The 25,346-nt window shown below is 48.9% G+C and overlaps 1 protein-coding gene across 5 annotated transcripts in view; it reads left to right on the top strand.

The window, feature by feature from the left end:
* The window catches only part of ZMYND11 (zinc finger MYND-type containing 11), an 82,456-nt gene that overhangs the window by 43,079 nt on the left and 14,031 nt on the right, over positions 1 to 25,346 (top strand). For all 5 annotated transcript variants that reach the window (XM_073581619.1, XM_073581618.1, XM_073581620.1 and 2 more), the window contains 7 exons: positions 8,250 to 8,342; positions 16,215 to 16,302; positions 16,844 to 16,899; positions 18,089 to 18,166; positions 19,001 to 19,119; positions 22,673 to 22,880; positions 24,488 to 24,553. In XM_073581619.1, the coding sequence (XP_073437720.1) occupies positions 8,250 to 8,342; positions 16,215 to 16,302; positions 16,844 to 16,899; positions 18,089 to 18,166; positions 19,001 to 19,119; positions 22,673 to 22,880; positions 24,488 to 24,553 (708 nt within the window). The remainder of the gene's footprint in view (positions 1 to 8,249; positions 8,343 to 16,214; positions 16,303 to 16,843; positions 16,900 to 18,088; positions 18,167 to 19,000; positions 19,120 to 22,672; positions 22,881 to 24,487; positions 24,554 to 25,346) is intronic.

The following is a 25,346-nucleotide window of genomic DNA, read 5'->3' on the forward strand; positions in this document are numbered from 1 at the left end:
CTGCAGACACACTGTCACTGGCCACTCACTGCAGACACACTGTCACTGGCCACTCACTGCAGGCACACTGTCACTGGCCACTCACTGCAGACACACTGTCACTGGCCACTCACTGCAGACACACTGTCACTGGCCACTCACTGCAGACACACTGTCACTGGCCACTCACTGCAGACACACTGTCACTGGCCACTCACTGCAGACACACTGTCACTGGCCACTCACTGCAGACACACGGACACTGGCCAATCACTGCAGACACACGGACACTGGCCAATCACTACTGACACACTGACACTGGCCAATCACTGCAGACACACTGTCACTGTCCAATCACTACTGTCACTGACACTGGCCAATCACTACTGTCACTGACACTGGCCAATCACTGCAGACACACTGACACTGGCCAATCACTGCAGACACACTGACACTGGCCAATCACTGCAGACACACTGACACTGGCCAATCACTGCAGACACACTGACACTGGCCAATCACTGCAGACACACTGACACTGGCCAATCACTGCAGACACACTGACACTGGCCAATCACTGCAGACACACTGACACTGGCCAATCACTGCAGACACACTGACACTGGCCAATCACTGCAGACACACTGACACTGGCCAATCACTGCAGACACACTGACACTGGCCAATCACTGCAGACACACTGACACTGGCCAATCACTGCAGACACACTGACACTGGCCAATCACTGCAGACACACTGACACTGGCCAATCACTACTGTCACTGACACTGGCCAATCACTGCAGACACGCTGACACTGGCCAATCACTGCAGACACACTGACACTGGCCAATCACTGCAGACACACTGACACTGGCCAATCACTGCAGACACACTGACACTGGCCAATCACTGCAGACACACTGACACTGGCCAATCACTGCAGACACACTGACACTGGCCAATCACTGCAGACACACTGACACTGGCCAATCACTGCAGACACACTGACACTGGCCAATCACTGCTGACACACTGACACTGGCCAATCACTGCTGACACACTGACACTGGCCAATCACTACTGACACACTGTCACTGTCCAATCACTACTGTCACTGACACTGGCCAATCACTGCAGACACACTGACACTGGCCAATCACTACTGACACACTGATATTGGCCAATCACTGCTGACACACTGACACTGTCCAATCACTACTGTCACTGACACTGGCCAATCACTGCAGACACACTGACACTGGCCAATCACTACTGTCACTGACACTGGCCAATCACTGCAGACACACTGTCACTGGCCACTCACTGCAGACACACTGTCACTGGCCACTCACTGCAGACACACTGTCACTGGCCACTCACTGCAGACACACTGTCACTGGCCACTCACTGCAGACACACTGTCACTGGCCAATCACTGCAGACACACGGACACTGGCCAATCACTGCAGACACACGGACACTGGCCAATCACTGCAGACACACTGTCACTGGCCAATCACTGCAGACACACTGTCACTGGCCAATCACTGCAGACACACTGTCACTGGTCACTCACTGCAGACACACTGTCACTGGCCACTCACTGCAGACACACTGTCACTGGCCACTCACTGCAGACACACTGTCACTGGCCACTCACTGCAGACACACTGTCACTGGCCACTCACTGCAGACACACTGTCACTGGCCACTCACTGCAGACACACTGTCACTGGCCACTCACTGCAGACACACTGTCACTGGCCACTCACTGCAGACACACTGTCACTGGCCACTCACTGCAGACACACTGTCACTGGCCACTCACTGCAGACACACTGTCACTGGCCACTCACTGCAGACACACGGACACTGGACAATCACTGCAGACACACGGACACTGGCCAATCACTACTGACACACTGACACTGGCCAATCACTGCAGACACACTGTCACTGTCCAATCACTACTGTCACTGACACTGGCCAATCACTGCAGACACACTGACACTGGCCAATCACTACTGTCACTGACACTGGCCAATCACTGCAGACACACTGACACTGGCCAATCACTGCAGACACACTGACACTGGCCAATCACTGCAGACACACTGACACTGGCCAATCACTGCAGACACACTGACACTGGCCAATTACTGCAGACACACTGGCCAATCACTACTGAAACTGGCCAATCACTGCAGACACACTGTCACTGTCCAATCACTACTGTCACTGACACTGGCCAATCACTGCAGACACACTGACACTGGCCAATCACTACTGACACTGGCCAATCACTGCAGACACACTGACACTGGCCACTCACTGCAGACCCACTGTCACTGGCCAATCACTACTGTCACTGACACTGGCCAATCACTACTGTCACTGACACTGGCCAATCACTGCAGACACACTGACACTGGCCAATCACTGCAGACACACTGACACTGGCCAATCACTGCAGACACACTGACACTGGCCAATCACTGCAGACACACTGACACTGGCCAATCACTGCAGACACACTGACACTGGCCAATCACTGCAGACACACTGACACTGGCCAATCACTGCAGACACACTGACACTGGCCAATCACTGCAGACACACTGACACTGGCCAATCACTGCAGACACACTGACACTGGCCAATCACTGCAGACACACTGACACTGGCCAATCACTGCAGACACACTGACACTGGCCAATCACTGCAGACACACTGACACTGGCCAATCACTGCAGACACACTGACACTGGCCAATCACTACTGACACTGGCCAATCACTGCAGACACACTGACACTGGCCAATCACTGCAGACACACTGACACTGGCCAATCACTGCAGACACACTGACACTGGCCAATCACTGCAGACACACTGACACTGGCCAATCAGTACTGACACACTGTCACTGTCCAATCACTACTGTCACTGACACTGGCCAATCACTGCAGACACACTGACACTGGCCAATCACTGCAGACACACTGACACTGGCCATTCACTGCAGACACACTGACACTGGCCAATCACTGCAGACACACTGACACTGGCCAATCACTGCAGACACACTGACACTGGCCAATCACTGCAGACACACTGACACTGGCCAATCACTGCAGACACACTGACACTGGCCAATCACTACTGACACTGGCCAATCACTGCAGACACACTGACACTGGCCAATCACTGCAGACACACTGACACTGGCCAATCACTGCAGACACACTGACACTGGCCAATCACTGCAGACACACTGACACTGGCCAATCAGTACTGACACACTGTCACTGTCCAATCACTACTGTCACTGACACTGGCCAATCACTGCAGACACACTGACACTGGCCAATCACTGCAGACACACTGACACTGGCCAATCACTGCAGACACACTGACACTGGCCAATCACTGCAGACACACTGACACTGGCCAATCACTGCAGACACACTGACACTGGCCAATCACTGCAGACACACTGACACTGGCCAATCAGTACTGACACACTGTCACTGTCCAATCACTACTGTCACTGACACTGGCCAATCACTGCAGACACACTGACACTGGCCAATCACTGCAGACACACTGACACTGGCCAATCACTGCAGACACACTGACACTGGCCAATCACTGCAGACACACTGACACTGGCCAATCACTGCAGACACACTGACACTGGCCAATCACTGCAGACACACTGACACTGGCCAATCACTGCAGACACACTGACACTGGCCAATCACTGCAGACACACTGACACTGGCCAATCACTACTGACACACTGTCACTGGCCAATCACTACTGTCACTGACACTGGCCAATCACTGCAGACACACTGACACTGGCCAATCACTACTGACACACTGATATTGGCCAATCACTGCTGACACACTGACACTGTCCAATCACTACTGTCACTGACACTGGCCAATCACTGCAGACACACTGACACTGGCCAATCACTACTGACACACTGACACTGGCCAATTACTGCAGACACACTGTCCACTCACTGCAGACACACTGTCCACTCACTGCAGACACACTGTCACTGGCCACTCACTGCAGACACACTGTCACTGGCCACTCACTGCAGACACACTGTCACTGGCCAATCACTGCAGACACACTGACACTGGCCAATCACTGCAGACACACTGACACTGGCCAATCACTGCAGACACACTGACACTGGCCAATCACTGCAGACACACTGACACTGGCCAATCACTGCAGACACACTGACACTGGCCAATCACTGCAGACACACTGACACTGGCCAATCACTGCAGACACACTGACACTGGCCAATCACTACTGACACACTGACATTGGCCAATCACTGCTGACACACTGATATTGGCCAATCACTGCTGACACACTGACACTGGCCAATCACTACTGACACACTGTCACTGTCCAATCACTACTGTCACTGACACTGGCCAATCACTGCAGACACACTGACACTGGCCAATCACTACTGACACACTGATATTGGCCAATCACTGCTGACACACTGACACTGTCCAATCACTACTGTCACTGACACTGGCCAATCACTGCAGACACACTGACACTGGCCAATCACTACTGACACACTGACACTGGCCAATTACTGCAGACACACTGTCCACTCACTGCAGACACACTGTCCACTCACTGCAGACACACTGTCCACTCACTGCAGACACACTGTCACTGGCCACTCACTGCAGACACACTGTCACTGGCCAATCACTGCAGACACACTGTCACTGGCCAATCACTGCAGACACACTGACACTGGCCAATCACTGCAGACACACTGACACTGGCCAATCACTGCAGACACACTGACACTGGCCAATCACTGCAGACACACTGACACTGGCCAATCACTGCAGACACACTGACACTGGCCAATCACTGCAGACACACTGACACTGGCCAATCACTGCAGACACACTGACACTGGCCAATCACTGCAGACACACTGACACTGGCCAATCACTGCAGACACACTGACACTGGCCAATCACTGCAGACACACTGGCCAATCACTGCAGACACACTGTAACTGTCCAATCACTACTGACACACTGTCACTGTCCAATCACTACTGACACACTGACACTGGCCAATCACTGCAGACACACTGACACTGGCCAATCACTGCAGACACACTGACACTGGCCAATCACTACTGACACACTGATATTGGCCAATCACTGCTGACACACTGACACTGGCCAATCACTGCAGACACACTGACACTGGCCAATCACTGCAGACACACTGACACTGGCCAATCACTGCAGACACACTGACACTGGTCAATCACTGCAGACACACTGGCCAATCACTACTGACACACTGGCCAATCACTGCAGACACACTGTAACTGTCCAATCACTACTGACACACTGTCACTGTCCAATCACTACTGACACACTGACACTGGCCAATCACTGCAGACACACTGACACTGGCCAATCACTGCAGACACACTGACACTGGCCAATCACTGCAGACACACTGACACTGGCCAATCACTGCAGACACACTGACACTGGCCAATCACTGCAGACACACTGACACTGGCCAATCACTGCAGACACACTGACACTGGCCAATCACTGCAGACACACTGACACTGGCCAATCACTGCAGACACACTGACACTGGCCAATCACTGCAGACACACTGACACTGGCCAATCACTGCAGACACACTGACACTGGCCAATCACTAATGACACACTGACACTGGCCAATCACTAATGACACACTGACACTGGCCAATCACTAATGACACACTGACACTGGCTGCGCTTGTAGCCAGGAAGGAACAGAGCTATTGTCTTATTCGCCGTTCAACTGCGATAGTAACCAGTTGTATAGGCGCACATGACAGTTGAACGGCCAATAAGACAATAGTTCTGTTCCTTCCTGGCTACAAGCGCCTGCGTTGTAGCGCTTGGTCTCCGCCTACTCAGATAACCACTATAGCAATTGAGCTATAAACCGCTAGTGTCTAATCGGTCACATGATTGTAAGCGCCTGCGCATTAGCTTTTCTGAGTTCCTCACTTCCTCTATCTGTGACGCGTGTTCGGTCTCCCAGACGCCGACGCATGCGCAGTGGGCTATTGTAAGCGCCTGCGCAGTAGCGATATTGAGCTCCTTTACTCCTTCTGTTTGTGATTTGTTTCCGGTCGCCGACGCCTGCGCATTCAACACAATCTATTACACTCTGTGATGTCACACGCCGGCATTGTAAGCTGATAGCCACCGCTATGGACTGCTGACTAACCGCTGATTTTCAGGTGTATTCCGACATCATTCATGCTATGATAGTAAGCAGCGGCGCAGCTGTTCCCTACTCATTCATTAGGTAACCAAATTTATTGGCACAGCTGACTGGCAAGTTGTACCCCTGACGAAGCCACCTAGAGTGGCGACACGCGTCGGGTCTCTGACTCTGCCTGCTCCATTCCACTCCACTCCACAATGGGTCTTGTATTGTGCTGACTTGCATGTGTGCTTATTATTGAGGGTGGTCATAGAGAATTTCTCTGTCTATTTAACCCCCTCTAGCCCCTATTGGTTCGGCTGATCAGGTCATTTATGTTCTCTATGCCTGACTTTAGGCTGAGGCACCTTTATTTGTATATGAGGGTTATTCAGCTTGCACTACTATTTTCTCTGTGCACCTCATTCTGATCAAGCTACCTTTGGGGCTATATTATTCCATGTGCTGTTTTTTACCATTTTGGGTTAGAAATGTATGTTCCACTGTAATCATGTATTGTTGATGTTTTCGACTTATGTATGATTTATTGTGTCTACTTGTGGTCTTACATACCTTCCATTTGGGGTTATTCTGTTTATATGGACCTAGGGTCTTAGGTATCATTCCTGGTGAGAGTGCTTGTTGGTAGCAGGTGGGTTGCTCTATTATGAGCATTGTGCAATCTCTGTAGGTGTCACATGTGTGACCATTTTTTAATGTTTTTAACTTTTTCTGTGTCTGTTTGCTGTGTTTTTAAATAAAAATTATGTTGTATATGCTACTTCCTATCCAGGGTGATCCCCTGCTTGTGGCCGATTCCTTTTTCTCTTTGTTAATTACGTGTCGTGGATTTCTTTGCAGACATGTTGCATATTTGTAATCATATTTACCCATTGCATAGCACAATTCTGCTGTTGTTAATATGAAAATCTGCAGCTTATGAGTCCAATGTGGACGGACCCTAAATCTTCTTTTTTTTTTTTTTTTTTTTTATGAACTCCTAAAAGAAGTCTGTCTGCACAAAATGACTGTTCAAGTCAATCACAGGCGCTCCGTGCACCCTCGGCGTAGCCAAACAGCTCAGCACAGCTCCTTGGTTTGGTTTGAACAGTCATTTTGTACTCGCAGTCTCCCCTTAAAGTGGGTTGTCCAGGCTTGGGGTTCAAGTGTGGTGTCACTCTATGTGACCCTTCACAACGTCTTGTCAGGATTTTCTAGGAGGGGCGGGTGTGTGACCGCAAGTATGTGATTTGCATACATTTGGTTATGTGCCGACTAGACGTGAATTGAGCAAGGCCTGGACACATCTAGTTGGAATGTGGCCAGATGTATGTAATCGCATACTTGTGGTTACATGACCACACATTCCGGCATTGGAGAATCCTGACAGTGTGCAGTGCGTGCACTGTGAGGATTCACAAGTCTGCAGTCACATAGAGTGATTGCAGATTTGGACTCCAAGCCTGGACAACCCCTTTAACACTTCAAGGGGTTATTCACTTTTGCAATTTCCTGATGCATGTGACTAAAAAAAAAATTGGATATCCCTCCTTTGCAAGTATACAGAAGAGCCACAATGTATCCTATGGAAAAAATCCTACATGGATTACGGTATATCCAAAGAAAGCGTGCTTGTATTTTTTTTTCCATTTTTGCATCTGGAAAGAAGAGAAACAGCCCCTTCATCTCCATAGAAAGGCCCAATGTTATTTCAGAAGCTCCATATCTTATGACAGAACGGTGGTATAGTACTGGCCTAATACTGTCATCTGCTGCGTGTGTCAGTCACGGTGTGTTCTGCTAATAATAATAACCATTATATGGCAAGCAGTGTATGCTGACCTGTGTATGGCGCTGTGGGCTCGGGCTCGCCACCTCCACTATCACCATGGGGCCGGCGTCTCTTATTAACTGACCAATACTTTCTGATTATGTGAAAATCGGCTTTTAAACTAAAATCTATATCTTCTTTTCCAGGCAATTGAACTGAACAAGAAAGGGAAGGACAGTAAACATCCCATGTACAGACGGTTGGTGCACACCGCCATCGATGTCGCCACTATTAATGAGGTATCCACATCTGCCCTCACACATCACTCGCTCTCATTTCTGCTCTTACAAGACATTTATGTATTAAAGGGAATGTATCATCATAAAACCACCTGATCTTCAAATCAGGTTTTTATGTTTAAATGTATTTTAAGTTTAAAAAAAAAACTAAAAAAATTTCCAATTTTCTCCTTGAGGAACACGGCTACAGCCGCCTGTAGGCTGACACTAAGTGAAAAAAAAAAAGAGGTTAGCTCCTCCGCTGCCGCATACACCCTCGCCCCCATTGTGGGCGGAAACCAGTTTTTTGCTAAGTGTCTGTTGGAGGCACACGTCGGTCTGTCTAAGGCTATGTGCCCACGTAGCGTTTTTCAAGCGATTTTTTTTTTTTCTTTTTTTTTTTTTTTTTTCTCTCCAGAGCAGAAACACATGCCCTTGCCAGGGAAAATGCATGCGCTTTTTGACACGCGTTTTGACATACGTTTTTGCCCATATAATTGATGGTATGCGGAATCGCGGGCGATTCTGCAAAATGAATGAACATGCTGCGTTTTTTACCGCTAAGCGATTCTGCAGCGGTAAAAAACGCACCATTGGCACAACATGTGAGTTTTCTATTACAAATGCATGGAATGCTTGTTTTAAGCATTTCCGCTGCAGAATCGCGCGTTTAAAAAAGCTACGTGGGCACACAGCCTAAGGCTGTGTGCCCACGATGCGATTTTTAAGCGTTTTTGCCGCGATTTTCGGCGCGAAAACGCTGCGAAAAAGTTTAAAAATCGTGTACAGAACGCCCCCCATGCATTCCTATGGCATTCCGCACATGCTGTGCTCATGCCGCGCTTTTTTCCGCGGCGGAATTGCATCGCGGAAAAAATCGCAGCATGCTCATTCTTTTGTGCGGAATCGCAAAGAATTGCCGCGATTCCGCACCCATAGGAATGCATGAGAATCGCTTACTTCCCACATGTGGCTATTCCCACCATGCGGGAAGTTAAGCGTCTCATGTGCGGTTGGTACCCACGGTGTGGAGGAGAGGAGACTGTCCTCCAGGCCCTGGGTACCATACCCCTGTAAAAAAAAGAGTAAAAAAATAAAAAATCGGGGTATATTTACTTTCCGACGTCCCGCGCTGCATTCCCGGCCTAAGCGTTCCCAGTAATGCCTTGTGGCAAGGTCCTGTGATGACGTAGTCTCGCGTGACTCTAGCGGTCTCGCGAGATCGCTATAGTAACGCGAGATCAACGTCATCACAGGTCTCGCAAGGCATTACTGGGAACGCTGAGGCCCTGGATGGCAGCGCGGGACATCGGAAGGTAAATATACCCCGATTTTTTTATTTTTTTTTATCCTTTTTAACATTTTATCTTTTACTATTGATGCCGCATAGACAGCCTCAATAGTAAAAAGCTGCTCACACTTGTCAAACACTATGTTTGACGAGTGTGACCAACCTGTCAATCACTTTCCAAGCGATGCTTCAAATCGCTTGGAAAGTGCTTGAGAAAATCGCGGCAAAATCGCGAACAGAATCGCGGTGAAATCGCGCGGAAAAAAACACGCGATTTCTGGGAAGGAGTCCGTTTTTTAGTGTGCGTTTTAACACGCAACGTGGGGACATAGCCTAAGACTGATTTCTTTTTTTTTTTGCTTTTCTTTTTCCCCATGAAGATAAGACAGGGGCGACGGACCCTATTGAAAGGGTCCGATCTCCCCAAACCAACAACGGGTGAGCACGTGCGAGTGTCCCTCCACGTATCCTCTCCCGCAACAGCAATTTTTTTCCGGATGTTCCATTTTTTCACAATGAAGATGAGATAGGGGTGACGGATCTTATGAAAGGGTCCAAACTCCCCAAACCAGCAACGGGCGAGCACGTGCGAGTGTCCCTCCACGTATCCTCTTCCGCCACGTGGGATATTGTCAGACCACGGAGGTGAGATACGGGCGACGGACCCTATGGAAGGGTCCGATCTCCCCAAACCAGCAACGGAACGGGCGTGTGAGTGTCCCTCCACGTATCCTCTCCCGCACCGTAGGACATGATGCCGGACTTAGCCCTGTCCACCCTAGGGTATTTAAGCCCTAGGCTGCACAGAGGCACAAGCATAGTCCGTGCGGCGCCCGCTGTCCCACCAATGCTAAGGACTGCGGGGGGCATTGTGGCGGACGGTCCCTCTCCCCTCCCCTTAGATGGAGCTAGGGTTCCTGCACCGTCCTTATCGAATAGAGCACCCCTCCCCTCTACCTGAGGAAAACGGAGGTGGTTGTCCAGGGAGGGCTCCTGTAGCGTCCGGGGATCCGGTTTCGGCGTGATTCTGGAGGTCCGGCGGTTCCGCCTGCCCCCCCCAGGGCAGATGGAATAAATCAAGGCTGCGGCTTCACCCGGCGCTAAGCCGCGGCCGGAAGTCCCCGCCCCCGGCATCGCGTCACAGTGGCCTGGGCGGGCGCCGGAGGAAATTTAGGCCAGAACTAGGCCGCAAAGAGAAGACCGCCCCCAGGATACTTCTTTTTCTTCCAGGGGCCAGCCTGCAGATTAAAGCGACGCCTCGCACGCTGAGGACACAGGGGACATAGGACTGGGGTAAGTGCTGCCCCCCAGCCCCACGGAGAGGCCACGCTATCAGGAACAACATGTCAGGAAAATCCTAGACACATACGTTCCTATACGCTGCATGCATCTCCTGTCAGTTGGCTTTTTCGCGGGCGCAGACCAAGCAGGTATGCGAAGCCTGCGAGTCCAAATGTGCTCAGGAGCCCTCCTCTGCGACCGAGCCCAGTGTACCAAGTCCCCCGGAATGGGCGTTATCACTGTCGCAATCTATGGCGTCACTTACAAGAGCAATTGAGTCCCTTCGGGCCCCAGATAGGGGCAGGGACAGTGACTCTCCTGTCTTAGAGGGGTCCTCTACCTCACAGGAGCCTCCAGCCTGCAGGGGCCGCTCTCACTCCAGGCAGGCGCATGGGAAACGAACTCACACGGCGTCTCCCGGTCCATCCGGTGCCTTGGCATCCGTGAGCTCTGCTTCTCGCTCCCCGTCACCAGCAGTCGATAGCGAGCAAGGCTTGGACTACGACCCCCCCAAGACAATTTTTTCTTTCCCGTTTTCCCAAAGTGGATACCCGGGCAAAGGCTCTATTAGAAGCCATCGATTCGCTCAGCCACAACGGAGTTATCTTTCCAGTACCGGAAAACGAGAAGACGCAGGGCTTCTATTCCATCCTGTTTGCAGTCCCCAAAAAGGACGGGACGGTCAGGCCCGTTTTGGATCTAAAGCTCCTGAACAGATTTATCAGGATCAGACGTTTCCGGATGGAATCTCTCCGTTCAGTCATATCGGCAATGGGGCAGGGAGAGTACTTGGCCTCTATCGATATCCAGGATGCCTATGAACATATCCCCATTTTCCTTCCGCACCAAAGGTTTCTACGCTTCGTCATCAACGGTCTACATTTTCAGTTTGCAGAGCTGCCCTTCGGGCTAGCCACTGCCCCCAGAGTGTTCACAAAGGTCATGGCAGTCCCCATGGCCATCCTGCACTCCCGGGGCATAGTCGTATTCCCCTACTTAGACGACCTGTTGGTCAAGGCCCCTTCAAGGCAGGCATGCGAGGAAAGTGTCAGCATTACGCTAGATACTCTTGCCCGCTTAGGGTGGTTTGTCAATGTAAAGAAGTCATCCCTTGTTCCAGCTCAGAGAATTTCCTTTTTAGGGATGACCTTCGACATTTGCCGAGGGTTGGTAAGTCTCCCTCGAGACAAGGCCCTAGCCCTCCGGCAGGGGGTGCAAGTACTGCGCCAACCAGTGCCTCACACCATCCGTTTCGGCATGAGAATTCTGGGGAAAATGGTGGCAGCGATGGAAGCTATCTCGTTCGCCCAGTTTCATCTTCGTCCCCTGCAGCACGCCCTCTTGTCAGCCTGGGACAAGAACCCATTCACGCTCGATCAACGGTGCCGGTTGTCCTCTTACGTCAGACAGTCACTAGAGTGGTGGACAATCAGTTCCTCCCTTCTTCAGGGGAAACCCTTTCCCCCAGATCAGTGGCTGGTGGTCAACCGATGCCAGCCTTCTGGGCTGGGGAACGGTTTTTCGCCACCACACGACCTAGGGACGGTGGTCGCTGCAGGAGGCACGCCTTCCGATCAACTTGTTGGAGATACGGGCGATCCGGCTGACTCTGCATCGATTCCATCACCTTCTAGCAGGCCGCCCCGTCTGTATTCAGTCGGACAACGCCACGGCGGTGGCTTACATAAATCACCAGGGGGGCACTCGCAGCAGGGCAACCATGCGCGAAGTAGGGCACGTGCTTCGCTGGGCCGAGAGGAACCGCTCGCTGATATCGGCGGTCCACATCCCGGGGGGTAGAAAACTGGGCGGCAGACTTCCTCAGCCGGCAGGGGCTGGCGTCCGGGGAATGGTCTCTTCACCCAGAGGATTTTCAGCAGATTTGCCAACGGTGGGAAACACCGGATGTGGATCTGATGGTGTCCAGGGTGAACGCCAAGGTGTCCGTGTTCGTCGCGCGGTCCCGGGACCCGCAGGCAATCACCGTGGATGCGCTGGTTCTGCCATAGAATCAGTTTCGCCTCCCAGACCTATTTCCCCCGCTGCCTCTACTTCCGAGAGTCATCAAGAAGATCAAGGCAGAAGGGGTGCCAGTGATTCTGCTGGCCCCAGACTGGCCTCGTCGGGCATGGTACGCAGATCTAGTGCTGCTGCTCGTCAACGTGCCATGGCGACTGCCAGAGCGCCCAGATCTACTTTCTCAAGGCCCGATCTGCCACCCGAACTCAGGGGCCCCGTGTTTGACGGCTTGGCCGTTGAATCCTGGATTCTGACGCAGGCGGGGTTCGGGCGCAAGGTGGTTGCTACGATGGTTGGAGCCCGAAAGCCTACCTCGGCACGAGTTTACCACCACACCTGGAAGGTTTTCTTTGCATGTTGTCGGGGCAATGGTTGTTTGCCACTGAGATTCTCCATCCCTAATATCTTGGCTTTTCTCCAGTCTGGTTTAGACTCAGGCTTGGCCCCCAGTTCTCTCAGGAGACAGATATGGGCTTTATCCGTCCTTTTTCAGCGCAGGATTGCTACCAACTTGCAGGTTAAAACTTTCATCCAGGGGGTCTCCCACTTGGTACCTCCCTATAAGGCACCTATGGTCGCCTGGGACCTTAACCTGGTCCTAAGTGTTCTGCAGGAAGCTCCATTTGAGCCGCTACAGGATGTCTCTTTGTCATACCTTTCCTGGAAGGTGGTGTTTCTGGTAGCCATAACATCAATCAGGAGGGTGTCAGAGCTGGCAGCGTTATCTTGCCGAGCACCGTTCCTGACCTTTTACAAAGACAAGGTGGTTCTTAGACCAGCTCCTCCTTTTTTACCAAAGGTCGTTTCCTCGTTTCATATTAATGAGGATATTGTCTTGCCCTCTTTCTGTCCAGCACCGGTGCACCGTGGGGAAAATGCTCTTCATACGTTGGACCTTGTGAGAGCTCTCAGGAGGTACATGTCGCGGACGGCACCCTTTAGTCAGTCAGACGCGCTGTTCGTGGTCTCTGAGGGTCGCGGGAAGGGACTTGCTGCCTCAAAATCTACCATAGCCAGATGGATTCGTTTGGTTATTCAGGAGTCCTACCGCATCAGAGGTACGCCGATTCCATCAGGGATCAGAGCACACTCTACTCGGGCAGTGGGCGCCTCTTGGGCGCTTCGACACCAGGCTTCGGCAGAACAGGTTTGCAAGGCAGCAACCTGGTCCAGCCTGCACACGTTTGCTAAACACTACAATGTCCATACTCAGGCTTCGGCTGATGCGAGCCTGGGTAGAAGGATTCTCCAAGCAGCGGTGCGCACCTTTAGACAAGAGGTACATGTAGCTTGGATCGGTGAGTCTACTTTCCACCCAGGGACTGCTTTAGGACGTCCCACAGTACCTGTGTCCCCCAATGAGACGAAGGAGAAACATGGATTTTTGTGATAACTCACCGTAAAATCCTTTTCTCCGAGACGCTCATTGGGGGACACAGCACCCACCCTGTTAGCCAAGTTGGCTTCTGTTTATTTAAATAATATGCTTTCTGTATGAAATTAGGGTGGTTATTTTCTAGACATGTTGTTACCTGCATTAAGGTTGATGTCTGATTTTTGTTTCATCTCCTACTGCTTTTGCACCAAACTGGTTTCCGCCCGCAATCGGGGCGAGGGTGTATACGGCGGAGGAGGAGCTAACCTCTTTTTTTCACTTAGTGTCAGCCTCCAGGCGGCAGTAGCATACCCCCACAGTACCTGTGTCCCCCAATGAGCGTCTCGGAGAAAAGGATTTTACGGTGAGTTATCACAAAAATCCATGTTTCACACTGGTTACTATGGCTAATATTAGACCCACATTTCTGTTCTTTACAGATGACTCTTCAGCAGTCTCATTATCATTACTGGCAGGATCACATGACCCGTAGCTCTCCTATATACAGTAGATAACACAGGATCCACCTTTCTCAATGTGATATCACAGCTCACCTCTCCCCCCTTTCTTTCAGAATGACTTTTGCCTTGATGAGAGCATGCTTATTAAAGGACTTGTCTCAACTTATTAAAGGAGTAAAATTGCAAATTGCTTTTAAGAAAAAGACTTTGCTTAGATTGCCGTCTCAGAGGTGTCTGGTTTCCTAGGCAAGGAGCGTGCTTTTCCTACATGCTCTATGCTTCCAGCCTGCTTCCTCTGTGCTGCAGAGGCGTATCTGACTGCAGCACGGGAGAGCACATTAAGATCGACAACGCCACCATGCTGCTGCAACATCACGTTCTAGTTCTGCAAAATAGTTTCTATACACTCTTGTTATCACCGGCGTACATGCATGTGAAACTGATCCACTCCACAGTCCCCACAACCAACATGACGCAGCAGAATCTGTGGAAAACTGTGGATTTTGTTACTGATTTCGCTGCTGAAATGCTTAGGGTTTCCGCCACATGTATTCACATTTTCAGTGCTGGACACTTTGGGGCGCAATATTTTTTGCCTATTTTTCTGTTGTGCTTTATTTCTCTTTTAATTGGAGCCTTTTTTTTAAATCCTGTTTTACATGTGTTTGTTGTTTTTTTTTGTTTTTTTTTTATCTTTTTTGTTATTGCTGGCGTTTGGGGTTTCCAGATATTTTCGCTTGATTCATCAATTGCGACTTACAAAATGTTTGCACAGATGTCCTCTGGTCCCCCCTGCCCCCAGCAACGATTTTATGACGTCTAAAATTTTTGCGCAATGTTTTTGGGAAACATGCAACTTTTTTTTTACGCTGATTTTAAAGACTGAAACTTATGGAGCATTTTGGATTTTGCGCAAAATTCATGGAACAGTGGGCGCTGTTTTGAAAAACTTGGCGCATAAATAAGTTAAAGAATACCGCAAGGCAAAAAAAAATGCTGCAAATAATGAATCGGACCCTTCGTGTATCGCACACCTATACCAGCTCTTCTGCGCCTTCATTTTTACAGTCAGTGACAGACCTAGTGGTTGGACCCCTCTGATCATAAAGTGACGGCATATGCTACTGTTCCTTTTAGAAAATCCACAATTGATGATGTGTATTTGGGATTTTGCAGTGACCAGCTGTAAGGAACCCTATTATATGCCATATAGTTTTCATTTTACATCTAATTTAAAGCCGGGTATCCTTTTACAAGTTTCTTCCTCGGGATCAGACTGAGTCTGATGAAATAAGCCAGCGTATAAATCGGAGGGGTACAGGGGTGCAGTAGGGCCCCATTATGGTTCTGTGTAATATGGAGTCATAATACCAACTAAGTTTCTGGACTGACAGTACAAGGAAATGACTTCAGTTTCCTCCCGTAAATCTTTAACCTCTTAGTTATATTTCCTTTTTTTCTTCCAGAAAGTAACTGAAGGAAAGTACAAGAGTTACGAAGAGTTCAAAGCCGACGCTCAGCTGCTTCTGCACAACACCATTATTTTCTATGGAGGTGATGTGGTGTAGATTTAATACTTGTCCACGGCTAGAAATATATTGTATTCTTTCTTTCAGCAACAGCTCCCCACCAGTCTGCAGGTTGTATATGGTATTGCAGGAGTGCGTCATTGAGCTGAGCTAGAGTAACATACACCATCTGTAGACTGGGGCGGTGACAGTTTTTGAAAGAAAGCAGCCATGTTTCTAAACTCCTGCTAATTTACACGATACACCTCAGCTATAGTATTGTGCTGGGGGTCCTGCTAATGCAATGCTATAGCCAATCTGCCTTGTAGCACCTTATTGTGCCAGTGAGCCGCCATGGTTCCAGGACATGCTGGGCCCAGAGCTACACCTGTAGGTACCCCTGCAGCTCTGAGCCATGGCCCCTTGATGACTTGTGCAGACATTTTATGCTTTCTCGTAAAGTCACAATATGATTTTTCCTTCTATATGGGGCACAGTCCAGGGCTTGCAGGAGGCAGTCGTGGGGTCTTGTAACGTAACGCTGCAGGCATGATCGGATAACACGCGCTCTGTTATAATCCTTACAGATGACAGTGAGCAGGCCGACGTGGCAAAGGTTCTGTACAAGGACACTTGTCATGAGGTAAGCCGCGCCGGGTAACCCGGGAGAGGAGGAAGCCAAGGTGGCAACAGAAGTTTTAAACGTTAAGGCTACAAGTCCAGGCTGTGACGGTTAAAGGGAGCCTGTCAGCATATATTGACTTGTTCAAACCAAGCCCAGGCACTCGGTGCTTCATGGCAGGGCCACACAGGTCAGTACACCTTCCCACTTATTTGTTTCCATCTATCTCCTCCCTTTCCTGTCAATAAATGAAAAGGGGAAGATAGATGAAAACCAAATAGCTGGAAGTTGCACTGAACTGTTTCTGTTTGGCCACACCACGGTGCACCAAGAGCTTGTTCTTGGTTTGAACAGTCATTCTGTGCCGACAGACTCCCTTAAACATTTCCAAGCAGTCCAGTAGTAGAAAATAATCCACGGCAATTGCCCATCACTGAGCAGCACTGCTGCATGTCCACATCGTCCAGTTAAATGTTTGTACAACTGTGCCAGGAGGAACAATTGAGTAGCGCCAACTATCTGACTTTTTTTAAATGAACATCTTCTATGAAGTTTGTAGGCTTCCCTGGTTCACATGGGTTTTCTCTCCTCCGTTTTCCCCACACTCCCACTTTCTCCCAGTGCACACTTTTCCGAGCGGGAAATTAGATTGTGAGCCCATCTTATGGTCCAGCAAAGTAAGTAATGGCCATCTCTGGACTGCGCTGCAGAATATGTTACCACTATATCAGCAGTGTATAAAAATGATACCATTTGGTTGGCACACCGGGAATATGAAATACTGGAGAGCATGGAAGGAGATAAAGTATAGGAACCCAAAAAAGTGCAATAACGAAAAAAAATCAGTATTATATGTCAAAACTAGCAGAAAGTGGAGCAGCAAGTACCCCAATAATCTGCTCCAGGGGACTCCTCCACTTTTCTCTTGCATTGCTCTTCATGCAACTTTTGGAAAGACAAATCATAAGAACATACCCCTAAAAATGATACTTTATTAGGTTAAAAATAACCAAAGAAAAAACTTGGTTATGCACCAAAAACAAAAAGTGACAAAAATCAAAACCAAAAGTGTTCAAACAAAACCCCAATAAGGGAACAGCTAGGAATCCCTATTAGATTCTAGACCCTTGTGTAATATTCAGAGATTTTGGAAAGACAACCCTTCATGTATTTGTTCTAAGTGTAAGACGACATTATTCTCTTCTTTCAGTTGGATGAGCTGCAGTTGTGCAAAAATTGCTTCTACTTGTCGAACGCTCGGCCTGACAATTGGTTCTGCTATCCTTGCGTATGTATATGTCAGCTTTTATCTTTATTTTTTATTACCAAGGTGTTACTGTGTGTACAGGCACATGCTCTTACGAGAGTGCTCAGATATGGTGGAACAATTTCTAGCAAATTGCCTTATTTTTCAGAATATAAAATGCACTTTCTAGCCAGAAAACCTCTTGCTAAGAAGTGTGTGCATGTGATAGTCCAGAGGCAGCCTCATGAGATCGAGAACTCGGACACCGGGTTCTTCCCGATGACCAAAAGAACTGCTGTCTCTCCTCCTGCCCAACACTGATCTGTGTGATCGGTGCAGGGCACGATACAAAGCTATGGGGACCTGCACGGAGCTGCATATCCCATCAGCTGAGGAACTTCCAACCAGGCAGCTCAAGGACCTTTTAGGTCTAAAGCTGAGGTGCGTCCCATAGTCTGAAAAATACTGTACTTTCATTGTATTACGACTTATTACAGAATCCTCAATAAACCTGCCCCATGTGAACATGGCCTTAAAGGGGTTGTCCCAGCAGTAAAGCCCTGTCAGTAGGTCGTGTTAGAGGACTTTGTAAATGAGGGGAGGGGTGATACGAGCTGACCACTGCGGATCTGGCTTCTGTAAACTCCCTTAGCCCCCTGTTATGAGATGACACATGACCTGGTTCTATGTACATGGGGGGTTCCTTCCCCAAAATAAGGGATCTTGGAGTCCACATAAGAGATAAGTTATTTTATGTAGTTCCTTCTCTTCATTATGAACTGAAAGTCGACTCTTTATGTGACACCATTTACTCTTTGTTTTTCATTTCTTGGCGTTATCACAGCCGATCTAGTGATCAGTTGCATTGTATTACAGATCCCCAACCATGAGCTGGTTTGGGCTAAGATGAAGGGCTTCGGCTTCTGGCCAGCTAAGATCATGCAAAGAGATGACAATCAAGTGGACGTTCGTTTCTTTGGCCATCATCACCAAAGGTAACATTATTATTTAGGGAGAGGTGGATTTGCATTGATTTAAAATAGAAAAAAGCATAAAAATTAAGAATAGGATATACGGTATTTTTTGGATTATAAGGCGCTCTGGATTATAAGACGTACCCCAAATTTTGAGGAGAAAAATAGTAAAAAACTTATTTTTTTTTAATAAAATGGTGGTCCTTCTTATAATCCATGCGTCTGGTGCTTACCAGGGGTGGTGGCTGCGGTAAAGCGGGGTCCCAGGATCGCTGATGGAGGAGGCAGGAGTGGGGTGATGCCGCAGGCTGGGATGAGGGAGTGTTCCGAAGTGCAGAACACCGATACGGGTGTCCGATGCTGCGGCTGCTGCGCTGTGTCCGGTGCTGCGGCTGCTGCTCTGTGCCCGGTGCTGCGGCTGCTGCGCAGTGTCCGGTGCTGCGGCTGCTGCGCAGTGTCCGGTGCTGCGGCTGCTGCGCAGTGTCCGGTGCTGCGGCTGCTGCGCAGTGTCCGGTGCTGCGGCTGCTGCGCAGTGTCCGGTGCTGCGGCTGCTGCGCAGTGTCCGGTGCTGCGGCTGCTGCGCAGTGTCCGGTGCTGCGGCTGCTGCGCAGTGTCCGGTGCTGCTGCCGCTGCGCAGTGTCCGGTGCTGCTGCCACTGTGCTGTGTCCGGTGCCGCTGAGTTGTGTCCGGCGGTGCTTCGGGGGGCTCTACCGACATTTTGTGAAAGGCCAGAGCCCCCGCAGTTTCGTGGTTTCCTGTGTGGTGTACTCCGGGATTTCATCTCCTGAGATCTTGGTACTGAGATCTCCATCTGCGCATGCGCCGCCGCCCCCGGTTGCCATTTTCCCGGATTTCACCACACAGGAAACCATGGAACTTCGGGGGCTCTGGCCTTTCACAAAACATCGGCAGAGCCCCCCCCGCAGCAGCACCTGACACAGTGCAGCAGCAGCAGCTTCAGATACCTGCAGCAGCGCCAATAAGGTACCGTATATTCTCGAGTATAAACCGAGGCACCTATTTTTGCCATGGAAAACTGGGTAAGCTTATTGACTCGAGTATAAGCCGGGTATGCATTGTCCCCCCATCCCTGTCATTGTATGCATGGCTCTTGGTCTCTGTCATTGTATGCACGGCTCCCCCATTCCTGTCATTGTATGCATGGCTCCCCCATCCCTGTCGTTGTATGCATGCCTCCCCCATCCCTGCCATTGTATGCATAGCTCCCCCCCCCCCCCGTCCCTGTCATTGTATGCATGCCTCCCCGTTCCTTTCATTGTATGCACGGCTCCCCCGTCCCTGTCATTGTATGCATGCCTCCCCCGTCCCTGTCATTGTATGCATGCCCCCCCCCCCCGTCCCTGTTATTGTATGCATGGCTCCTCCATCCCTGTCATTGTATGCATGCCCCCCCCCATCCCTGTCGTTGTATGCATGCCCCCCCCCATCCCTGTCGTTGTATGCATGCCCCCCCCCCCATCCCTGTCGTTGTATGCATGCCTCCCCCGTCCCTGCCATTGTATGCATAGCTCCCCCCCCCCCCCCCCCCGTCCCTGTCATTGTATGCATGGCTCCCCCGTCCCTGTCATTGTATGCATGGCTCCCCCGTCCCTGTCATTGTATGCATGCCTCCCCCGTCCCTGTCATTGTATGCATGCCTCCCCCGTCCCCGTCATTGTATGCATGGCCCCCCCCCCGGTCCCTGTTATTGTATGCATGGCTCCTCCATCCCTGTCATTGTATGCATGGCTCCCTGGTCCCTGCACGAGTATATACGGTATATCCGCATTATAACGCACCCCTATTTCCCAAAAAAAATTTTGGGAAAAAAGTGTGTCTTATAATCCGAAAAATACAGTATAACGAGCAATGAGCGTGTATGGCAATCGTATAGGAAGCTGATGATGCGGAGGTCATGTCCTCGTGGACCTTGTATTATCTGCTCGTCCCACATGTTGGTTGTTGCTGCCATTGCTTAAACAGAGACAATCAGTAACAAATGACTTTTAAATCTCACACTGTGCAGCATATCTAAGGCTCCTGTGTTTCCTAGTATTAAGGAAGTTTTCCCAGAACTTAAACAGTAATATCTTAGACTTAGGATGGGCCATCATGGTAGGTTGGGGTCTGATCGGGGGCAGGTCTTGTGCCATACATACCAGTGTGACTGTGCTGGTAACTAGCTTTGTCCAATTAAATCCTTGCTGACGTAGGGCGTATTAGTATGTGTGAGCAGGCTCAGGTGCTGAGCCTGCACCATACCTGGCAGATGCCATTACGCAGCCAGCACTTGCCCGTAACTGCTGCTTTTTAGCCACTTAAATGTCCTTGTCAATTGCTAACAGCAGCATATAAATTATTTAAATGCACTGATTACCTGCGCGCATGCATCGGCTCTTATGGCATTCCCCCATCGCAACGCAGTCACATGGTGCCGATCAATAGTCATAGCAGCTCGGGACCTGCTGAAGACCTCAATGGCCGCTATCTTAGTCCTTCTGTGAAGCCCAGTAGCACTGCAGTATATAGAAGTGATGTAATCCCTTAGTGGGATAAAGAAGTAAAGTAAAAAAAATCCCTTTTTTTTTCAAATTTAAATACAACATAATTAAAGCACCACTCCAGTTGTGTGTTTTGTTTTTTTTATTTTATTTTACCGCTGGAGTGGTGCTACTAATCATGTTTCTTGCCCATAGTATTAGACTCCCCAGCAGCCGTCTTCATCTGTTACCGGTGCCGCTGTAGTCGATCTCCAGCGGTTTGTGACCTGTCGTATTGCTCCAGTGTTTGCTGGGCGATCTGGAAGTCACAACTTCTTGTAAGTCTATGAGAGGCAGAACGAAGGTCTCCTACACTTACACTGAGCGATTGTGATCGTTACCAAGAAGGCAATGTCGGGGACAGCTGAAGACGGCAGCTGGTGAGCAAAAGGCGAGGGTCAAGGAACTTAGATTAGAGCGCCACACCAGAGCTGACATAAAATAAAAAGGCAGGAGTGGTGCTTTAATAGTAAATTAAACTTATTTGGTATCACTGCATCTGTAAAAGTCTGATCTATGAAATTAAAAAAATGAATTAACCTGTAAATGCCAGAAAGAGAAAAAAAATCAAAACAACAGAATAGCAGGGAAGCCAGGACCTATAGCAGCTAAAAAAGCATAAAAGAACAAAATGTTTAATGAAAACAAAATGCAAAAATTAACTTGCCCCCCAAATAGATGTAATTAAGAAAAAAAGTATGTCTACGATAGTGGACAACCCACTTAAAGACTAGTACCAGATGCAGCAGCCAGTACGGACCAGCAGTCCCATGCAAACAATGAGGGGCCACAACTTTATAGACTAATATCAGTGAGGCTTAGCATGTCTGCCCAGGTCCAGGCGGCAAGCCGGATCAGTTTAGGAGAATTGCTTGCCTCTTTTATGTATATATGTAAGGAGAGTGTAAGAAATACTGCTTTCTTCATTTTTCTGGGTTTTTTTTTTTACTTGTATCAGTAAAGTGATAAGATAAAAGATAAAGATATAAAACAAGATAAAAGTGAAATATTGTAAATCTGCCATTATGTATCAGGGCCTGGATTCCATCAGAGAATATTCAGGAAATCACTGTCAATGTACATCAGCTCCATGTAAAGCGAAGCATGGGCTGGAAAAAGGCCTGTGACGAGCTGCAGCTGCACCAACGCTTCCTACGTGAGGGTCGCTTCTGGAAATCCAAAGGAGAAGATAAAGGGGAGGAAGAAGCAGAATCCAGCATCTCATCGACCAGCAATGAGCAGGTGAGCGCATTCAGCGGAGGGCATTGTAACAAGCTGCGGGCCTTCAGTCAATTTGTTCTTTTCATTTCTAGACCTAACGGTCTCTAGAAGCTGCTCGCCATGTTTGCAGCCAACTAAAAAGGACCTTTGGGCGGGAAATTGTGAAGATCGTCCTGTCAAGTGCTCTCAGCCAGTCACCATTCAGAGCTCTCCTCACCGGACTCTTCCCAAATATCCCTTTATACCTGTCATATAAGAAAAACACTATTAGCCTGCAGAAAGGTTTATTCTGCAGGTTAATAGTGTTATGATGCTTCCTGGGACCTGCACTGAGAGGCTATTGTGAGGAATAACGTTAATTTCCTCCCAGCAGCCTCGGGCTTCCAGTCATAGGGGTGCAGCCGGCGCAGCTTCATTCACCGCTCAGTGCATAGTGAGCGGCGGTTGTAGCCACACCCCCGCACTGACTGACATCTGGCTCAGCAGTAGAGCCGGCTGGGGCGTGGTTAAAGCCGCCACTCACTATGCACTGGGCAGTTACTGAAGCCGCGCCAGCTGCACCCCTATAACTGAAAGCCTGAGGCTGCCGAGAGGAATAAAGTTCATTTCCTCCTGGCAGTGGGGTTCTCGGTGTGGGCAGCAGGCAGCGTCACAATGTTATTAAACTGCAGATTAGCTCCATATCTGAGGGATAATAGCATTTTTTTTACATGACAGGTTCCCTTTAAGTTCAGTGAAAGCCACAAAGGCGATTTTATTTCAGAGTTGTGTTTTATATAAAACACCCTACAGATTGGTGGGGGTCCAGATTCTGTATACTCGCTCATCACTAATGGTGACACCAGTGCAGCGTAATCGTTCAGGGCAGATACCCAACCACCTGCTGGGCCGGAGACCACAGCTCGGCCATGATCAGGTCAGTGGGGCTGGATCATGTACCATCACAGCTCGGCGGCCAGGATCACCATGGCGCTGTAGAAGCTTCAGGCGGGGGGGGGCACAGCATTGCAACCCCTTCATTTCAGGATCGGTGGTCATCACTGAGATATTCCAGTGCTTACAAGATGGAGAAGATTGTTTGCAAATAATCTATCATTAAATACTGGTGTAATAGTAAATGTAATATATTAGTGAACGGGATACATTACATTTTCTTACAATTCTCTTTTAAAGAAACCAAAATCTAGAGTCTAGCAAAACAAAACCTTATTCCCGTTAATCTGCACACCCCACTATACATAAAACCCACAGACAGCCCAACTTCCATCCATCCATTAGCGCCTTTGATTTAGCTGCCTTCATTTTAGTTGCTTTGATTATGTCTCTTATTAATGTAATGGATGATATTTGTAAGGGAGTGACAATCACCTGGCGTACACCGGCATCCTCACACGACCTCCTCACAATGCGTCCTAGTTTCGTGCAGACATAAAGAGATATATTGTCTGGGCAACAAGACAAGTCTGCAAATTGTTTCCTACAGCTCCTCTAATTGAGACGCAGACTAGCTATAAACCGAACGTGCCCAAGCTCTGCACAATATAAAGATTATCTCCCGGCCGGAGGTTTCCGATCTGTTCAGTGTTAGCAGGATTACATTGACTTTGCATCCTTAATCTTTCAAGCAGAAGGCGACTCAGGAACCAAGAGCCAAGAAGGGGCGTCGTAACCAGAATGTAGAACCCAAGAAGGAAGTAAGTAGTATTAGTATTAACACTCTTGCAGTATTTTACAACGTTTCTTTTTAATATATTGGGTTTTTGTTTTGTTTTTTCAATGCCTGGATTTATCGGCATCAGGCATCAAAGAAGCCCTCCTCCCATCAAAGATCAAAGTTCTCATCATCTAAATATATTGCAGTCATCATATTATGCAGCACTGTGTACTTACAATTGCTCATTTTACCTTTCTACCCAGATAATTCTTCTCTTTTCTCTGCTCTATGTAGAAACAGGAAGTCTCTTGTCCCTGCATTTATTCTTCCCCTCTTCAACTCCTGACCCAGCTGCTGCTCCTCCCCCTGACAGTGACTTTTGCAGTGACTCATACAGGGAAAATTGACCTCCTAGATCTTAGAAGGATTCACTTGGTCAGTTATTAATCACATGATGTTATAGACCTAATGGAAAGGGAAGAATTAGCTGAAAGGCAAAATGAGCATTTGTAAGTACACAGTGCAATATGCAGTGTTGGCAAAAAAAAATGCTTGCATAAAAAACTTTAGATGTAGGATTTGTGTCATGATTTCACTTCTTAAAAGTGCACACAATTGGGGGAGATAATGGAGAAATGTCTAATAGCAAAACTGGCTTAGTTGCCCATAGCAACCAATCAAAGCTCAGCTTTCACTTCTCACACTGCTCTGGTAAAATGAAAGCTGCACTCTGATTGGTTGCTATGGTAAATTAGGACCGTTTTGTTATTAGACAGTTTTTGATTATATCCCCCAGTGGGTCGGAAGAAACTTAAGATGGAAGAGAAATTCCA

This window comes from Dendrobates tinctorius, unplaced genomic scaffold, assembly GCF_039654945.1.
Source record: "Dendrobates tinctorius isolate UK_male_01 unplaced genomic scaffold, ASM3965494v1 ptg000070l, whole genome shotgun sequence".
NCBI classification, from domain to species: domain Eukaryota; kingdom Metazoa; phylum Chordata; class Amphibia; order Anura; family Dendrobatidae; genus Dendrobates; species Dendrobates tinctorius.